General features: G+C 46.6%; 1 protein-coding gene and 1 pseudogene across 1 annotated transcript in view; both read left to right on the forward strand.

The window, feature by feature from the left end:
* LOC126546336 (ionotropic receptor 93a-like) overlaps positions 1-20,453 on the forward strand; it is a 45,838-nt gene that overhangs the window by 11,527 nt on the left and 13,858 nt on the right. The window contains exons 2-3 of the mRNA XM_050194524.3: positions 17,433-17,594; positions 19,380-19,640. Coding sequence (XP_050050481.2) covers positions 17,433-17,594; positions 19,380-19,640 — 423 coding nt within the window. The remainder of the gene's footprint in view (positions 1-17,432; positions 17,595-19,379; positions 19,641-20,453) is intronic.
* On the forward strand, positions 2,042-2,213 carry LOC126546442 (U2 spliceosomal RNA; annotated as a pseudogene).

A 20,453-nucleotide genomic window follows, 5' to 3' on the forward strand; every position in this document is an offset into this window, starting at 1 on the left:
TGAGTAGTAGTAGTAGAACTAAGAGATGTTAATGACCAAGTCGCGGCATTCACGGATATTATTCATGATGTAATGAAGAACTTTATACCACGAAAAGGTACTAAACGCTCTAAACGCTCCAAATGTCACGTTAAAAATTTCCTCTGGTAATTTGTTAAAGATGTCCGGCACATATGTACAGTGTCTGGCCGCACCAGCCACAATATATGGTGTGGCCAGACGCTGTGCATATGTGCCGCACATCTTTAACAAATTACCAGAGGAAATTTTTAACGCGACATCGAAAAGCATGTTGAAAGAATTATTAAAGCAGATATGTTGAAATTAACCTCCAGAACATTCTTGCATCACAATGTTTACTTCTTCAACTTCTTTTGTTTTTACTAGATTAACCAAATGTTATCTTGTTCGTTTCAATTTTTTTTTGTCGTTCGTTTTATATCTTTATCGTACATGCCTCATCAATTTATGTTTTTTTTCTTGCCATGTCTATCATATTCACAGGCACGATCCTACAAGCCAACTGAGGCTTAGACCGGCCTGTTTGTGCGGTTTTGTATTTTTGTGGCCATTATAAAAATTATTATTATTATTATTATTATTATTATTATTACTTTGCGATACTACGATGCTGAAAAATGTTCAGCAAGATCAAAAGAAGCATCAGTGATGTGAGTTTTATATCAGAATGTTCGTGGTTACGCACAAAAGTGAACGAATTTTTTTCCAACGTCATTTCATCTTGTTTTTCCGTCATTGCCTTAACAGAGACCTGCTTTTGCCCTGAAATACCATTTAGTTCATACTTACCGCCCACTTACCAAGTTTTCCGACGAGACCTCGATCCTTCTTCACGGAAATCAAAGGGCGGTGGGGTCGTAATTGCGATCGATCAATCATTCATAACCGTTCGGCGACCTGATTTAGAATGTACAACGGAATGTGTCTGGGCGGAGATTTTTGGTGCTGGTAGTTGTAGGCTATCAGTAGGGAATTTCTATGTTGCTCCTGATATGAATATTGAAATGTACATGACTATTCTAACAACTATTGAAAATGTTATATCGGTTCATGCTAACCATAAAATACTCATAATTGGTGATTTTAATACTCCAGACATTTGCTGGCAAACTGGTGAAATTTCAACCCATTATTTTTACTTACCTCAAGAGCTCAGGGAACCAAGGACCTTGCAGTGTACTTCGATAGCTCTCTGAGTTTCTCGCCCCACGCTCAACAGACGAGGCAGCGCGCACTTCGTACGCTCGGCACATGTAGTATGTCGGGTGACGAGAGACTTCAAACCACCCCGACCATTTGTAATTTTATATGAGAGCGTATGCCCTCCAGTTCTTGAGTACGCCTCTGTGGTTTGGGACGGCACCTGTAGGTCAAATTGTGAACTTCTCGAAAGTGTGCAAAAAAAGTTCACATCTATATTTAAACATCCATTCTGTCAAAAACCTTCCATCTCCATAGAACTAACACAGACACTCATGTTACCTACCTTCACCTGTAGACGCAACAAATCGGATGTCCTTCTTATTCACAAATTAATACATGAAAAAATCTGCTGCTCGCACTTGCTTTCTAGTGTGCGCTTTTACATTCCGCAGAAAGGCACAAGGTAACAGCGAGCCTTTCAGCCTTCAGATTTTTGTGACCCTCTATCTAGAGTGCAGGAGACACATAACGCCCATTCAGAGTGTCTGGACATCTTCATGCCTAATTTTAATATTTTCCTGAAAGGAGTTGCAGAAGAATTTCAATAACTGAACAAAAACTCTCATATCTGTTCGGCGTTCCGTCATTCTGTAATCCTTTTTCTGTTTCTCCACTATTGCTTTGTATTCTATTCGTGTACACATGCTATGCTCTGTTAAAGTCTGCATTCGTGAAACTATTATTCTTTTCTTTTTATATGTGCGCGCTTGTGCATGTGTGCATGTGTGTGTGGGTGCGCACTGTTTTTCCTGTTCATTGTTTTGCCGAGTGCACAACCACCAAGACACTCGAGGTAGTTCCTGGGCACTTTAATAAAAACCGTTCATTATTATTATTATTATTATTATTATTATTATTATTATTATTATTATTATTATTATTATTATTATTATTATTATTATTATTATTAATGGCGGAGTGCTCGAAGCCTGCTTCACCTCCGCCGCGGGTCGGCCCGGTATTGCAACGCCGGGATCGGCCCACGCTCACCTTTCTCTATTGTTGACGCACGGACACGAAAAACACGTGAAACCCTAGCCATATACAGCTTCGCTGTAAAAGTACATATTGACACGTGTACTTATCTTTATCGGGCGACCACGTTTCGCCGCTTAACAACTGTAATCACACAGCGACGGACGCGCCTGCATGTATCCGACGTTTCTGGAAAGTTATCGATGATTCTACCCGGCTGTCTGTTGTCGCCGAACCTTATGTTATCTGACTTCATCGCCTTACGCGAATGGCGTTGAACATTGTGGAATACGCGCGGGTCCCAGCGATTAGTCTGGAACATTCGACGACTGCTGTATAAAAGCCGACGCGCTTGACCCGCTGGGCAGATTTTCGACGATCGCCGAGCGTGTTCGCCGCTATCATTGTGCTATAAGTGTAGCCTGTTTTGTGGGCACAGGTTCGCCCAATAAAAGTTAGTTTTGTCGTTCACAGTACTGCTACTGTGTTATTCAACGTCACGACCACGTGACATCTGGTGGAGGTGCTTGTGCGTTCATGTACCGAACGCCCCCGCAAAGCCGCGATCCAAGCCCGAAGCCCGAGGACAAAACCAACGTCGCCCAAGACCAGCGAGCTAGCCGCCGGCTGCAAGGACTGCCCCCAGAGCACGGACTCCTACCTGAGACGTGCAGGAAGATTGCCACCAAGTCCTCCCCAATGGCAGCCCCAGCATCCCCCGTCGTGCTGCAGCAGCCCAGGGAGCCCCCCACGTTCCGCGGTTCAACATTCGAGGACCCGGAAACCTGGCTCGAGACGTACGAGAGGGTCGCTGCATTTAACAGCTGGAACAGCGACGACAAACTGCGACATGTCTTCTTCGCATTGGAAGACGCTGCCAGGACGTGGTTCGAGAACAGAGAAGCCACGTTAACGACCTGGGACCTTTTCCGAAGTGGCTTCCTGCAGACATTCACAAGCGTCGTACGCCGAGAACGAGCCCAAGCACTACTGGAAACCCGAGTGCAGCTGCCCAACGAGACCACCGCGATTTTTACAGAAGAAATGAGCCGCCTATTCCGCCACGCCGACCCGGAAATGTCCGAGGAAAAGAAAGTCCGGCTACTAATGCGTGGTGTTAAGGAGGAACTTTTCGCCGGTATGGTACGAAACCCACCGAAGACTGTCGACGAGTTTCTTCGCGAGGCCACTAGCATCGAGAAGACACTCGAGATGCGAAACCGGCAATTCGACCGCCGCACCAACGCTACAAACTATGCCGGAGTTCAATCACTGGCCTCCGAAGACCTGCGCGAGGCTATCAGGGCAGTCGTACGAGAGGAGCTTCAGAAGATCTTCCCGTCGTCGCAGCCTCAAGTGGCCTCGATCGCTGACATCGTCAAAGATGAGGTTCAGCGGTCGCTTGGAGTTCCGGAGGTGCAACCTCAATTACCGCAACCCCAACCCGAAGCGATGACCTACGCCGCCGTCCTACGCCGTCAAGGCCCTCCTCAGCGACCGCGCCAGGGCCCTGTAACGCCGCAATTCCGTCGACCAGCGCCGCCGCCGCCGACAGCGCGCCCACCCGTCGCCCAGCGGAGCTACCCGAGGAAGACCGACGTTTGGCGCGCTCCTGACCACCGCCCGCTCTGCTACCACTGCGGGGAAGCGGGTCACGTCTACCGACGATGTCCATACCGGGAAATGGGACTGCGAGGTTTCCCCGTCAACGCTCCGCGCCCGCAGCAAGGTGAACGCCCTCGCGATATCGCTGACTACCTCGCGGCTACTCAGTGGAGTTCTCGACGACCGTCGCGTTCACCATCACCAGGCCGCTACCTGTCGCCGCAGCGCCGACCATACACTGGCCCAGCTCGGGGCCGGTCAGCGAGCCCATATCCGGAAAACTAAAAGCAGCAACCGATGGAGGTGCGGTTGCTGTCCGTCGAACTGTCGAAGATCCTCCGCCGCCGACGAAGACGCCGAAGAAACTACCTCGACGACATAACGACACGCCGCCGTCCCGACGAAGTCTGGAAGGAAAGAATGCGACGACGAAAGACGACCTGACGACGTCACATACCAGCCACAAGTCAACGCGACGCAGTCGTGATCCGACGCCAAGACCGAACTGTAATGCAAGACAAAGAGCCACCGACCTCGACGTGCTTCTCGACGGCCACGCAGTCACCGCCTTAGTCGACACAGGGGCTGATTACTCCGTCATGAGTGGACACATCGCCGCCCAGTTGAAGAAAGTTAAGACTACGTGGGAAGGCCCTTAAATTCGTACCGCCGGAGGACACCTCATAACGCCGACTGGAATGTGCACGGCAAGAATTACCATTCACTACCGGACTTACCCTGTCACCTTCGTTATCCTCCAACAGTGTTCACGAGACGTCATTCTCGGCATGGACTTCCTCAACCAACACGGCGCAGTCATCGACCTGAAGTCGAAGTCAATAACTTTGTCGGAAGACCATGCGATACCGTCGGAGAACCCTCGTAGTCACCACGCCTTGAGTGTGCTCGAAGATCAGGTGAGCATCCCGCCTCGCTCCAGCATTGTTATTTCGGTCGGCACCGAAACACCCGCTGACTTAGAAGGTGTCATCGAAGGCGACCAACGTCTACTGCTAGACCGTGAAATTTGCGTCGCAAGAGGGATCGCTCGACTGCACGGAGGAAACACGAAAGTGTTGCTGACAAACTTCAGCCAGGAGTACAAGCACATCAACAAGGGCACGACGATCGCATACATCGAGGAAATTCTGGAAAACAGCAATGCGTTTGTCCTCTCGGATTCCGCCGCATCTACCCCGACGACCATGGTTGCCGAACCAGACTACGACATTAATCCAAGTCTCCCCGTGATTAAGCAACAGCAGCTCAGAAGTCTGCTCCGGCGATACAAAGGCTGCTTTTCGACGTCATCGAGGATTCGACAAACACCAGTCGCCAAGCATCGCATAATCACCGAGGAGTACGCTCGACCACTTCGCCAGAGCCCTTACCGAGTTTCGCCGCGAGAACGTGAAGCTATAAGAGAACAAGTCGACGAAATGCTGCGCGACGACATCATCCAGCCGTCGAAAAGCCCGTGGGCATCTCCTGTTGTGCTGGTGAAGAAAAAGGACGGAACCCTTCGTTTCTGCGTCGGTTATCGTCGTCTGAACAAGATCACGAAGAAGGACGTATACCCTCTCCCACGGATAGACGACGCATTGGATCGGCTCTGCAACGCTAAATACTTCTCCTCGATGGACCTCAAGTCTGGCTATTGGCAAATAGAAGTCGACGAAAGAGATCGTGAAAAGACCGCCTTCATCACCCCAGACGGCCTCTACGAGTTCAAGGTTATGCCATTTGGACTGTGCTCGGCGCCTGCAACGTTCCAGCGCGTGATGGACACTGTTTTAGCAGGATTGAAGTGGCAGACCTGTCTCGTTTACTTGGATGACGTCGTTGTATTCGCCGAAAATTTTGACGATCACCTTAGGCGGCTTGCCACAGTACTAGAGGCCATCAAGTGATCAGGGCTCACTCTGAAGCCAGAAAAGTGCCGCTTCGCTTACGATGAGCTTCTATTCCTAGGCCACGTCATCAGCAAATCCGGAGTACGCCCCGACCCGCAGAAAACAGCTGCCATTGCAAAGTTCCCGCAGCCCACCGACAAGAAGGCAGTGCGTAGATTTCTTGGCATGTGTGCCTACTACAGGCGATTTGTCAAGAACTTTTCACGCATCGCTGAGCCGCTGACACAGCTAACTAAATGTGACGTCGAGTTCAAGTGGGAAACGCCACAGGGCGACGCATTTCAAGAACTCAAACGACGCATGCAGTCGCCGCCCGTACTTGCGCACTTCGACGAGCACGCCGATACCGAAATACACACTGACGCCAGTAGCCTAGGCCTCGGTGCCGTCCTAGTCCAGAGAAAAGATGGACATGAACACGTGATAGCTTACGCTAGCCGATCATTGTCAAAAGCAGAAGGCAATTATTCTACAACCGAAAAGGAATGCCTCGCCATCGTTTGGGCCACAGCGAAATTTCACCCTTACCTATATGGCAGGCCATTCAAGGTGGTCAGCGATCATCACGCGTTGTGTTGGCTAGCTAACCTAAAAGACCCCTCAGGACGGCTGGCACGGTGGAGCCTCAGGCTACAAGAATACGACATCACTGTAACCTACAAGTCCGGACGAAAACACTCAGATGCCGATTGCCTATCCCGCGCCCCCATTGACCCGCCGCCGCAAGATGACGAGGATGACGACGCCTTCCTTGGAATAATAAGCGCGGAAGACTTCGCCGAACAGCAACGAGGAGACTGGGAGCTAAAAGCCCTAATCGAGTATTTGGAAGGGCACACCGACGTTGCCCCAAGGGCATTTAAGCGTGGATTATCTTCGTTCACGCTTCAAAACAACCTACTCGTGAAGAAGAACTTCTCACCAGTCCGCGCCAACCACCTTCTTGTTGTTCCGTCGGCGCTACGTCCAGAAGTACTGCACGCCCTACATGACGATCCGACCGCTGGGCACCTCGGTTTCTCCCGGACGCTATCGAGGATACAAGAAAGGTATTACTGGCCACGCCTAACCACCGATGTCGCCCGTTACGTCAAGACATGCCGCGACTGTCAGCGACGCAAGACACCACCGACAAGACCAGCGGGATTACTACAGCCGATCCAGCCTCCTTACCGACCTTTTCAGCAGATCGGGATGGACTTGTTGGGACCGTTTCCGACATCAGCTTCCGGAAATAGGTGGATTATCGTGGCGACGGACTATCTCACCCGCTTCGCTGAAACTAAAGCTCTACCGAAAGGCAGCGCAGCCGAAGTGGCTAAATTTTTCGTCGAGAACATCCTGTTGCGACATGGTGCTCCAGAAGTCCTCATCACCGACAGAGGAACGGCCTTTACAGCGGAGCTCACTCAAGCCATTCTGAACTACAGTCAGACAAGGCACAGGAGGACAACGGCCTACCATCCGCAGACGAATGGTCTTACGGAGCGGCTGAATAAGACCCTCGCCGACATGCTAGCGATGTACGTCGACGTCGAGCACAAGACGTGGGACGCGGTCCTGCCGTATGTCACCTTCGCCTACAACACGGCGGTGCAAGAAACAACACAGATCACGCCATTCAAGTTGGTTTACGGCAGGAACCCGACGACTACGTTCGACGCCATGCTGCCGCACGTCATTGACGAGGAGAATCTTGACGTCGCTACCTATCTCCAGCGCGCCGAAGAAGCCCGACAGCTCGCCCGCCTACGGATCAAGACCCAGCAGCGTACCGACAGCCGACACTACAACCTCCGACGACGCTTCGTCGAGTACCAGCCCGGCGACCGTGTTTGGGTATGGACCCCGATACGCCGGCGAGGACTCAGTGAGAAGCTGCTGCGACGCTATTTCGGACCCTACAAGGTCATCCGACGTATTGGCGCACTAGACTATGAGGTCGTGCCAGACGGCATTTCGCACTCACAGCGGCGCCGCGCACGATCTGAAGTGGTCCACGTGGTGCGCCTTAAACCATTTTACGGACGCTGATGAACTTCCTTAGTTTGTTGTTTTCTTTGCTACGAGTGCTTTTCTTTGTTACTTTCGTTTGTTAGCAGCATCGGGGCGATGCTTTTTAAGAGGGGGGTAATGACACGTGTACTTATTTTTATCGGGCGACCACGTTTCGCCGCTTAACAACTGTAATCACACAGCGACGGACGCGCCTGCATGTATCCGACGTTTCTGGAAAGTTATCGATGATTCTACCCGGCTGTCTGTTGTCGCCGAACCTTATGTTATCTGATTTCATCGCCTTACGCGAATGGCGTTGAACATTGTGGAATACGCGCGGGTCCCAGCGATTAGTCTGGAACATTCGACGACTGCTGTATAAAAGCCGACGCGCTTGACCCGCTGGGCAGATTTTCGACGATCGCCGAGCGTGTTCGCCGCTATCATTGTGCTATAAGTGTAGCCTGTTTTGTGGGCACAGGTTCGCCCAATAAAAGTTAGTTTTGTCGTTCACAGTACTGCTACTGTGTTATTCAACGTCACGACCACGTGACAATATTATTGCATGCAAACGCTAATGCATGCTCGCAAATAAAATGTAAAAGTAAAGAAAAGAGTTAGTAAAAAACACGCGTCGCATAACATAGATATTAAGGCAGCCAGCATTACATATAAACATTACAATGGTACAATATTAAATGCACACGCAACCAGAATAACCGAGCAATGCGGACGTCGTGTGTTGCGCCATTCAAGGATGGCTTGAGGGAGTCATTCACCCCCAAAGACAGCAACAGAGGCACAAGCATTTTGTTTGCATTGTCATACACTTTGACGAAACCGTTACATTAAACGCGTAACTAGTTACTGCCATTTACCGATCGTCATGCATTAGCATGCATCCCTTAACGTCAGCATCAAACATCAGCACAAGTCCTCTTTACAACATCATATAGTTCATCATTACCGATGATTTATTATCAATCGATTGAGGGATTGATTGATGGGGCGAATGATTGATTGTAAATTACCTTATTAAAAGCGTCACGGATCGGGCTAGTTGGTGACTTTCCATATTGCTTTGGTACAATACAAATGCAAGACATAGGACGCATAAAAACGCGACGACGACAAACGTTGAGTGCCAACTGGTGTAGTTTATCGTGAGCAGCGCAGACGACGGGACGTATGAAAAATGGACAGGACAATGCACTCTTGTGAACGGTCTCCCCCCCCCCCCCCCTCCTCCGTCTATAGCCCACAAAAAAAACAAAACAAAACAAGAAATGCTAAGAAAATGTGTAGAAATAGAAAGGAAAAGTCACATGATCACTATCACCCCGCGCTTTCCAAATACACGAACTCTTGGTCAGGAAGAGTGATTGGTGGTTTACTGACGCATACACTGTCCTCTCATGCTATCTCTGCAGCTTCAATGATTATGCGTGTGCACTATGCTTACCCGTGACAGAAGCGTGCTCAAACTGAGGAGAGCAGCCCAAAGAGAGACAGAAATCACGGCATAAACCATCCTCCACGTTTATCGAAGTCAGTGCGAAGCATTTCTCCCCTGCATGTGACGCAAAGCCCGTGCGAACTCGCGTCCTCCCGGGCAAGCGATCGACGCACGACCTGAACCAGAGGCGGTCGTAGATGCTACACCCCGCACCGAATTCATTATGGTCCAAGTGCTTTTGAAAGTACGCGTGTGCGTCCCACAAGTGGCGGTGCTCCAATCGAGGCCGCTTGGTCTTGGTGGCCTGTTCAGCAGCCGTTCTATTGGCGCATCGCTTCTCTTTTTGCTCGTGCTCCACGGCCACGCGTATTCTGTCGGCCCGTCGCTTCGCCTCCTCCTCGGCGCATCGCATACCTCTGGTTACCGCTGGAACGCTAGCACTGTGCTCGCGTTCCAGCGCGGCCGGGGCGAAACGTAGCGCACATAGCGCAACCGAGCCGCACACTCGTATCGGCGAGTGGAACAAGAAGGTGCCAAGCCAGTAGCTGCGTGCGAGCGCGCGCGGTCGTGCGCCTGGAGCAAAGAGACGCGCGCATCGGCGAGAAACTGTGATCTTGGACGGCCTCACGTTTGACCTTAGCGGTTGGCTAGGCAAAGAAGTGCTTCGCATTTGATAAAGTGCCGCGAAGCATTCTTTTCGGTTGCGAACATTGTTGCAGTGTTCGCGAAGACGGTCATTCAGACATATGCCCGTGTGACCTATATATAACACGCGCCGCAAATCTTCCCGAGTTCATTCCACGTGGCGCCTTTTGTGCTTGACCTTGGAACGGCGCGCCTTTTTTCTTACAAGGGCAGCTCCTTTTTGACGGTTCAGAAAGTTTGTGCGATGATGAAAATACCACATGCACGCCATAATTTCTATCTATCCTTCTTAAGCAATGCTACATACAAGGCGCATATACGGGATTTCTGCGACTTTCTACCTGTTGCGATGGTCTTTTGCCACAGCGTGTGCGTCAACGCAGCAACGAATTTTACTTTTATTGCGACTCGAGACACATTCCTGCTGCTGTCGCTGTCGCCGTTGTCGCCGCCGTTGTGCTGTCCCACTATCGACGGCGTATCCTCGGATCGCGTGCGGAAGGCTAGAGGGTCTCCGGAGACTCGGATTGCGTTTGGCTGCAAAAACGACGCAGTGACTTTCACAATGGTCACCTCCCCGTGAGCTGAATGCAAATCCAAACTTCGGGTTTGAGGGATGCCATAGAGAACGGTTCCAGGTTAATGTTGACCAACTGGCTTTGTTTTTCTTTTTTTTTTAACGTACACCGAAATTTCGGTACACGTAAGTTTTCACATTTCATTTAGCGGTTAGTGACTAGCGTTGGTGACGTTAACGTTGGCAGAAGAATTGTGGTATGTGAACAAACTGTTTAAGTTGACGCCCGGTGCAACGCTGTTGCCGATTTGGAGTACTCATTACCGCAGAAAACGACGGCAATGCTCTGTGGATGGATCAAGAAGACAGAAACAAAATGCAGTGGCCTCTTTGATACAATGGGCGTTACCGCTGCGAAGGCAGTGCTGATTTGATTACTTATTTGAGCAGTGTGCAAGAAGATCCACATTTTCCGACCGCAAGCGTCCTCCATGGTTGGCCGTGTCACTAATGTTTGGCTACTATGTCGCATAACGCATCTTGTAATGGTTTCAATGAAATTATTTGTTCAAATGTAATCTACACATAATTTCTCATAGCTGATCATTATAAAAAATTATTGTCCTGCACTTACATTCATTTGCATTTCGAACTAACGCTGCGTCATCGTTGTCCTTTTTAACTTTCGTCTATATTCATTGTTCTGGACGCACAATACAGGTCAGACTGTTTCACTTACATTATTGTCGTCTATCTCGGGCACGCGTGTCAGGCGCGTCACACGCACGGAGTTCTTTTCGGTCTATACCACAATCACAAGACGCACGCGCAGACGTTTGTGTACGCGTGCCATTTCGTCTTCGAGCCGTGGGCGGCACGAAATGACACACTAGCTGAAAGCCAGAACAACGGCCAACAGAATGGCAAAAGAAAGAAAGAAAGAAAGAAAGAAAGAAAGAAAGAAAGAAAGAAAGAAAGAAAGAAAGAAAGAAATTGAAAAGAAGCGAAAGGAGAAATGAATCTAGGAGAGGAAAGAGGGTGAAAATTGTTTTCCCACCCCATCACGTCATCGACGTGGAGACGCTTTCAAAAGCCACGGGACACAAAGAAGTGCGCGGGCGTCCGTCCGACCCGCCGCCTTCGATCCCCCACCTCGTCTTTCGGTGCTGGCGCGAGTCGGGCACCGGAAGGATTTCCAATCGATGCCCCCGGCAGGAGCTTCACGGCTTTTTCCTCGTCGCGGTTCACTTTCTCGAGTGTTTCACGAGCATGGACTAGAAAAAAGAAAATGTGGTTGTGAGGTGATTCGAGGCCGCATACACGAACGAGACATTCAGCGAAGAGAAATGAGGAACACACGTCTTGATCGCGAATGAAAACTCTGTGTCTGTGGGCGGGCTATGCGAGGGTAACGCAGAAGCTTCTAACTTAGCCTTAAAGCGCTCCGACAGCAGCGGATGACACAGCTCAATCGTTAAGCTGAGAGGCTCAGTCTCTCCCACACACAGCAAGGTAACATATCTTCCCCTATACGCAACGACTCGGTGACAGAGGTAACATTTACAGTCAGTACTGATCCCACCGGTACCTCTAACACTCATCAGTCGAGCAGTTTTCGACATTTTCAACTTCTTCATTTCTCTTTCTCTCTTAAACCAGTCAAGAAACAAACTGTACTTTCTCAAAACGAATTGCTTATCAGATGTCTATACCCTGTAATGCCCAACGTATCATATATGCTACGCCTAGTCTGGTGCCTCAAAATGCTGATTGAAGCGCGGAAAATTTAATGACAAGCCCATAGTTGCGTTATTGATATGCTGCAACAAAGTTCCAGCCATAGATAGTTTAGGAAATCAATTACTAGTTAATTATTTAATACAGTAATTAGCTATAAATGAAAAAAGAAGCACTTATTTTTCTGCAAATGTACTTTCCGTAGTCAGAACTAATTTTTTCCAATTTTCCTTGACGCAGAACTCTGTCTGGGCATTACAGGGTGAAACCGTGAAACGTTCCGAATATCAAGAATAATTTCGATGCTTGGAACTGCAAACTCATGTGAGCTGATGGTTAAGTTGGCGTCGTCAAGGGTCGAAGTTAATATTACGCTCCCCATTACACGCGTGTCGAATAGCCCACTTTGTTAAAAGCAGTTTATTACTTAGTTACTGTTATTGTTAGCCTTTCACGGAGAAACTGCAAGCATTCTTGGCATATTGAACTCTTGCATCTAGCTTTCAAGTGCCGTCATTAAGCGCCTCTAAACATTCGTCAGCTGCAGTGCAGCTAAAGAGTGCAAACGCGCTAATGAGAATAAATAAATAAATAAATAAATAAATAAATAAATAAATAAATAAATAAATTCACGCATCGTGCTATCTATATTAATTTATTCAGATTTAAAAAAGAGGATTTAGTCGATATGATCATGACTTCGCTATTCGTTCTTTCACCACGGCGTGCAATATATGGTCGAGTAGCCTTCGCAGTCCGTTTGCTAATTAACCAAGAGTGGTCATTTATCTTTCGAATTCCTGGTCTTAATGCTAATATTGCGATGGTAGTATTGGAGGAGGACGCCGCATGTGGCAAACGCAGTTTACGCGGTTTTGAAAAACGCCATCAGTTGTTGAGGCGTTCGCCGAAAAAGAAGTCGCATTTCTGTCGCTCCGATACCGAAACTTCTCCGATACCGAAACTGGGTGCACGAATAGCGCAGTTTGTTTCTTTTTTTACGTCAACTGGCTGACCACCTATGCGCGCTTCTTATCATCTTATCGCGCGATCATGATGATGTCTCGGTCTCGGCGACCTACCTTCGCTTCCGGCATAAACACGCGAAGATGGAATGGACGCTTCAACAGGTTCTGACAGCGAGCTGCTATACGTCATGGAGAGCGTCGAGAATAACGTGGGCGGGGGTTGCACGGGGCTTGCACGCCCAGTTTCGTAATCAGAGCGACAAAAGGCGAATCGATATACGAAAGCCGGGCCCCTCGGTTCCCCCTTCTCCCATTCAATATATATATATATATATATATATATATATATATATATATATATATATATATATATATATATATATATATCTGTCATGTACGTGTAAGATCAATCTAGATAAAGGAATGGTCTAGGCTGGAACGTCGAAATAAATTTATTACTTGTGTTTGTCAACGTGGACTTACATTTTCCAGACACGTGTGACTTGAACACTTTATATATATATATATATATAACGCAAACAATCAATGAACCCCAGTGAAGATTCATTGACTGTTGGCCTTATACGATCGTGATTAACAAAATCGAGCCTCTCGGTTCCCCTTATCCTATATAAACGAGAGAATAAGGGGAACCGAGGGGCTCGATATTGTTAATCATGATCATATAAAGCCAACAGTCAATCAATCTTCACTGGGGGTCCATTGATTGTTTGCTTTATATGATCATGATTATATTTTCTGTATATATTTATATATATACAGAAAATATATAATATATATAATATATTATTTTATTATATATATATGTATATATCCTGTATATATTTATGTATATATATATATATATATATATATATATAGATATATATATATATATATATATATATATATATATATATATATATATATTTGTTTATTATTTTCAGTATTTTTTAAAGCCTACATAATTTACTACAGATTCATTATCTGCCCAGGCAGACATCATTTGCAAGAGAAAATAAAGCAAGCCATGAACCAATTAAGCTATTACGTTATGTATCTTCTTAGTCTCACACTTCACGGAACATGCTTGGAAGTTGAAAGGGATCGTCATAAGAGTCTAGTTCCCCTTTTATATACTTCAAAACGGCAACGTAAAACATAATAAATAGCTTCAAGTCATTCATTCAATTTACCTGATTATGCACGCGATGCAACCACCGCGTGACGTAGAAGCGCAACGTGAAATAAAGCTTCGCCATATTCACGATTTTCACATGCCGCCGACAGAAGACATCGCAGGTGAAGGCGACGAAGGGTCTACTTCGGATTATGAAGGAGACGGGCTTGGACAAGCGGCTGTGACAGTGATGTCACGTGGCGCGCAAGAGTGACAGACTGTAATCAACGATGTGTGTGCCGTGTTATGTGCTCTCTATTTCTTCTCCCCGTCTTTCACCCCCCCCCATCCCGCTCCCATGTGTAGGGTAGCAAACCGGTTAAGCTAAACTGGTTAACCTCCCTGCCTTCCTTCTCCACTTTTTCCTTCCTTCGCCATACCGCGCGATGCAGCGGCTTGTCTAGCCCCTGCTGCTGAAGTGGCTATGCGTCCAACGGGCAGTTGCGCAAAGCGCCAATCGGAATCGGCTCGTGGGAAGAGGGACGTGCGACGGCAGCTTTATTTGACGCCATAGTTTTGCGTCACGAGGGGTCAGAACGGAGAGCCGCGCTCCGCGGTGCCGCGTGCGTAATCAGGTAAATTGAAGGATTAATTTGACGCCCGTTATTTCGGCCTGCGTGGCCATCTTGAAATGTGCAAACCTGCTGGGGGGAAGTACAGGACGGGTTAAGATAAGGCAGATGCTTAGATGTCATTATATTTGTGTCACTCAGTGCTTAGGAATTTCAATAATTCAGAATAGGCTTTTATGGATGGCATTTTATGGAATGCCGGAAATGCAAAGAGCTGGTGGAAATTCACCGCGGACTGAGGCAAGGATGTCCTCTGTCTCCATTGTTGCTCACGTTTTATGTTAAGGGCATATAAAGGCGACTGCAAAATAATGAATTAGGTTTTCATGTATATTTCATCCGTAATGGGCAAAGTGTGCAAGACAGAGCACCTAGGCTGATGTATGTGGACGGCATAGTGCTACTAGCGGACAATGCAAGAGGTTTACAGATACTTGTGAATACGTGTGATTTTTAATTATGATCTTTATTTAATTATGATCTCTAATGAGGAGCCAAGTGATGGTGTGACATCGATTCAACAGCAAGTCGTACCCATAGCCAAGCAATATAAATACCTTGGCGTATACATAAACGAGCGATTGACTTACTCAAGCACACACCGATATAACATGAAAATAAAGGGAAAGCTGAATGCAGCAATAATCGAACATTGAGAATTTCGGACCTACAATAAATATGAGGTGGCGAGAGGAATTTGGAAAGGAGTAATGATGCCAGCGATGACGTTCACAAGTGGCATTCCGTGCTTAAAGTTACTCATTTTGTCGGAATTAGAAGTCAACCAAAGGTCACTAGGCCGTTTGACCTTGGGGGCCTACGGTAAAATCACAAGTGAGGCAGAGCAGGGAGGCATGGGTTCGGCCTCTTTTGAAGTCAGAGAAGCGCAGAGCAAAATTAGTTTTAAAGAAAGACTGAAAAACATGGATGAAAATAAATGGGCGGTTAAAGTGCGAAAAATATCTGCACCTCAGAAGCGTGGACACGGAATAGAGGAAGAGGTGAAGAAAGTTGGCAACCAAATGCAGGGTAACTGAAAGTGTAAATAGACAACCAGGAGTAATCAAAAACAAAGTGAGAGAAACAGAGACAGTCAATTGGATTCAAAGAATAGAAACAAATAAGGCTGGCGATTTACAAGAATGGCAAGAAAGAAATTAGAAAGGAAAATATGTACGATAACAGAAAGGGCAGCGTCTTGCTATTCGAGGCCTGAGATACTTGTCTAAGGACAAGAACATACCGGAGCAAATATTCGCAACAAAATGAGGCGTGTGTATGTTGCAGCAAAAATCAGGAGACAACTCAGAACATCCTAATGGAACGCGAAGGGATTCCCAGCGAGACCCGTAGGCAACGTCCACCTTCCAGAAGCGCTTGGTTTCAAAGCGGATGCCAGCGTTAACCGGTCAGCAGTCTAGATAAGCAATAGACGTCTAGAATATCGGCGGAAAAAAAGTAGAGAAGAGGTTGATACAATTAGATCTATTAGACGAAATATTTCAGCGGAAACCCGCAAGGTGGAGAGAAGTGATGGTCTGTTAAGAGGAAGCTTTAGCTCGGGCCCAACTCCGACGCGGCCTATTCAAATACATGTAAAACGCAAAAACGTTTTTATGAGATAACCCCTGGACCGATTTTGATGAAATTTGTTGCATTTGAAAGAGAAAGTTAAATTCTAGTGACTGTTGGAAGCGGAATTTCGATTTAGGGCTTGAATTTTCTTAAATCGATTTTCAAATATTTGACCGTTTGAAAAAAATGGAAGCACGAAGTTCACAAATTCATAGCTCTGCATCAAGAACTGATATCGTGGTTCTGTAAACGGCATCCATTAGATCATTCAAAGCGGACAAATTCAATATGTCATTTTACATCTTACATGAATTTGTTGCGTTGGTTACAACGGTTTTGCAAAAGTTTTATTTCCCTACGATTAAATTTTTTTTATATTCATGTGTAACATATCAATTTTGTCCGCTTTAGATGTACTATTAGATGCAATTCACAAAATTGTATTATCATTTTTAGTGGTTGAGTTACAGAGTTGTAAACTTGATAGTTTCGTTTCTTGAAAATTTTCGATTTTTCGCAATTTTTAATAAAAAATTCACAACCTAACTCAAAAAATCGAAACCAACAGTCACTAGATTATAAGTTTTTCCTTTAAATGCAACAAACGTCGTCAAATTTGGTGCATTGGTCGCCGAGAAAAACGAATTCTCCTTTTACATGTATTTAGATAGGAGCACTCGAGCTAAAGCTTCCTCTTAAGGGGAAAATCAGACATTGACTATTGCGTCCAACTCTTGCCTTTGCTTCGAGTCGTTGACAACTTCGACTTCGCTCTGCCATGTGCTAGCCGTCTTGTTAGCTCAGATGGTAGAGCGGCTGCCCCGGAAAGGCGATGGTCGCGGGTTCGACTCCCGTACCAGGACAAATTTTTCTTTAACTGCGAGGCTTTTCTTTCGAGGAACCCGTATGGGTTTCCTTTGTAGCAATTGCTACGATTGGGTGGAGGTCTCATCTTCCCCTTAATTGGTGCCAGGACAGCATTACCGGAACCTCAATACTGGCCGGAACTACGAGTACACTCAAGATTCGTACACTCAGGACTCAATATTTCGTTTCTTTCCGCGCAGCCATAGTGAGCATGCCTAATCTCCAGCTGGTCGGCGAAGGCGTCAAGGACCGCTTCCTCGAGCTGCAGGGCAACTACAGCGAGCTGCTGGGTAAAGGCCACAGGTTCCGCGTGCTGGCCGACCATGCCGAGGACGCCGAGCAACTGCCGGCCATCATGGGCAGTGAGTACATGAGGCGTTTTCGGTAGAATCAAGCCGCGCCAAGCATTAAATTTCTCGTTTTCTTTCCTTGACCGAATGAAATTCTGTGCTTGACTCATAGGCTATACCTCCGGTTCTCTCGTCGCAGATACTTTATTCCTGCCTTACATCTTAATTACTGAAACGCTAGCGTATACAAAGCCCCCCTCCCGTTCTCTGTATGTTTTGATGAGGGCCCCTTCCTAGAGGCTACCCCGGATCTGCCCCTGATCTCAAACCACTTGTTCAATTGCGTTGTAATCGAAAACCTCTGTGCGTTATTCTTTTTATGGATTTACCTCTTAAGGATCATATTTATCACTGGGTACCATGAAGATGAACACGCCTAAGATAATATCTCAATAAAGAAGAGCATGCGGTCAGACGATTCAGGATATTCATATTCTTTCTATGTGACACCTGCTTAGACGGTCGTCTCTAGAACCTACGAGACGTGAAGACAGTACGAAATGTGTTCGCGCGATAACCTTTTGTGTGGACAAGATTACTCCTGGCGTGTAGCGTGTCTAAAGCGCCCATCCATGTATCGGACATGTATACAGGTTGTTTCAGGGCGAACACTCAAAAATTTTCAAAGGTTGGCTCTGGCAGATTCTGGCAGATTCTGGCAGATTCTAGTTCATGAGCTAGTCTACTCGAAGAGGCGGACATTACTTGCGCAAAAATTTAAATGCATGATCGACTAATTAACAAAAATTCAATAATTATGTTTTCAGCTAATTACCTTAAGGCCCATATTACAATTTGCAAATTCTAGCTGTGGAGTTCTCAATGCGGATCCACTTGGAACGAATTCTCAGGATAACACCAGTTTCGAGATATTAATTCCCGAACGTTGCGGAGAAATGCATTGGCGTTCGTTAATATTGTGCTTCAATGCATAAAACGACGTTTCTTTAAGAAATTAACTGGAACGCCAATGCATTTATCCGCAAATTTCGTGAATTAATATCTCGAAACTGGTGTCATCCTGAAAATACGTTCCAAGTGAATCCGCCTTGCGGACTCCGCGGCTCGAATTTGTAAATTGCTATATGGACCGTAAGGTAATTAGTTAATAACTTGAATAATAAAATTTTGTTCATTAGCCGATTATGCATTCAATTTTTGTTCGAGTAATGTCCGCCTCTTCGAGTAAACCAGCTCATGAACTAGAACTGTGGTATCTGCAACAGGCAACCTTTAAAAATGTATGAAAGTGTTCGCTGAAACGCCCGGTATAGTATAACTAATTGTGCCATATCATAATCACCTGCCACCTACCTTTTCCTGTATATCCCACTTACCCTTACCCCAATGAGAAGTAGCATGCTAGAGACACGCTCTCCAGGCCGACCTCTCCTCCTTTCGCTTCATTAAAATCTACTCCTTCTCGTGTTAAAGCAAAAGAAAAAAGAACTTAATGCCCTTATTAGAAGCCTTAAGTAGTCGCCTCAGATGTGCACATCCGGGCTCATGCTTCTGGTGCAGAAGTACGTGCTTGTCCACAGTTGCGGTCACATGTAGTATACTTAAGTATACTACATGTACTACATTTGTAGCCACTTGTTGTAGCCCCTTGTGTCAGACGTACACACTTGCGGCCGATTTCTCTCAGAATATCAGTGACGGCAGTAAATGACCGTGGAAGAATAATTGTCGCCACGGAACGGGCTAAATAAAGACGATTCATTCATTCATTCATTCATTCATTCATTCATTCATTCATTCATTCATTCATTCATTCATTCATTCATTCATTCGCAGAGAGTCTCCTCGATGCTGCGTTCACCGTGGTCGACTGCCAGAAGACACAGCACGCTTATGAAGTGGTCAAGAGGCGCATGCCCCAAACGTTCCTTGTGCCAATCATGGACCGCTATTGCCCACGGCTCGAGGAGGCATTCGTGCTGGGCTTTCCCGTCACTACAGGGCCTCTGGACGTCGTGCCGCTGCTGTCTGACCTGCGGAGTACCCGCGACCTGCGTTATTGGAAGAGCATTGTCATGCTGCATGACCCTGACTACAGTGAGTAAAAATAGAAGATATGGGCGAGAAAGCTTGTGCGCTGCAGCGTGGTCGGCAGATATCTTAACAAACTGCACGGTTGGGAGGCGACGAAAAAAAGACAAAGGAAATTTACGACTGCACGACAACGACAGGTCTGACATTGAGAGAGAGAGAGAGAGAGACAGAGAGAGACAGCAGCATGTCCGACGTGAGCTGATGACATTATAGATAAAATTAAGACATATAAGTGGAATTAAGCAAAACAAACATCTGATGCGCAAGAAATGGAACTGGTGGTCTCTTGGAGTAATATAACTGATATCAAAGGAAGAGGAAGCGTGAACGACGCAATGGAGAATCACCATTGCGAAAGCTCTTCGAAGTATAGGTTAAAACAAATATATTAGGACTTCTTTTGAATTATGCTGTTTTCAAAGGTCGCACAAAAGCACCCATGTTTCTTAAACGCATTGTTTTTTTTGTTCGATTTGGGATAATTAGAGCGAATTTTGTACGTTTCGTTGGCACGTGCATCATCGACACCGTTAAGCTGCTCATGTTAACGTTTTTTTAATGAAGGAGAGATGCCCGGAAATAGCACAGCAACGCCGGTAGCTAGGCCCTTCAAATATATGAGTAAAAGAACGAGCAGTTGCGATGTAAGCATAAAAACGCGCAATGACTCGAACCTCTCTAGAGAATGCTAACCGTATTAGCCCTGCATGACCTTCTTTCTGAGGTCAGACTTGACGCATCTTTTCTCAAAAAGACGAAATAGGGAATGGAAAGAAATGCGGAACCAAGTTGTGTTCATCCTTGAATTCTGAATAA

The sequence above is a fragment of the Dermacentor andersoni genome, chromosome 1 (assembly GCF_023375885.2).
Source record: "Dermacentor andersoni chromosome 1, qqDerAnde1_hic_scaffold, whole genome shotgun sequence".
In the NCBI taxonomy this organism is placed as follows: domain Eukaryota; kingdom Metazoa; phylum Arthropoda; class Arachnida; order Ixodida; family Ixodidae; genus Dermacentor; species Dermacentor andersoni.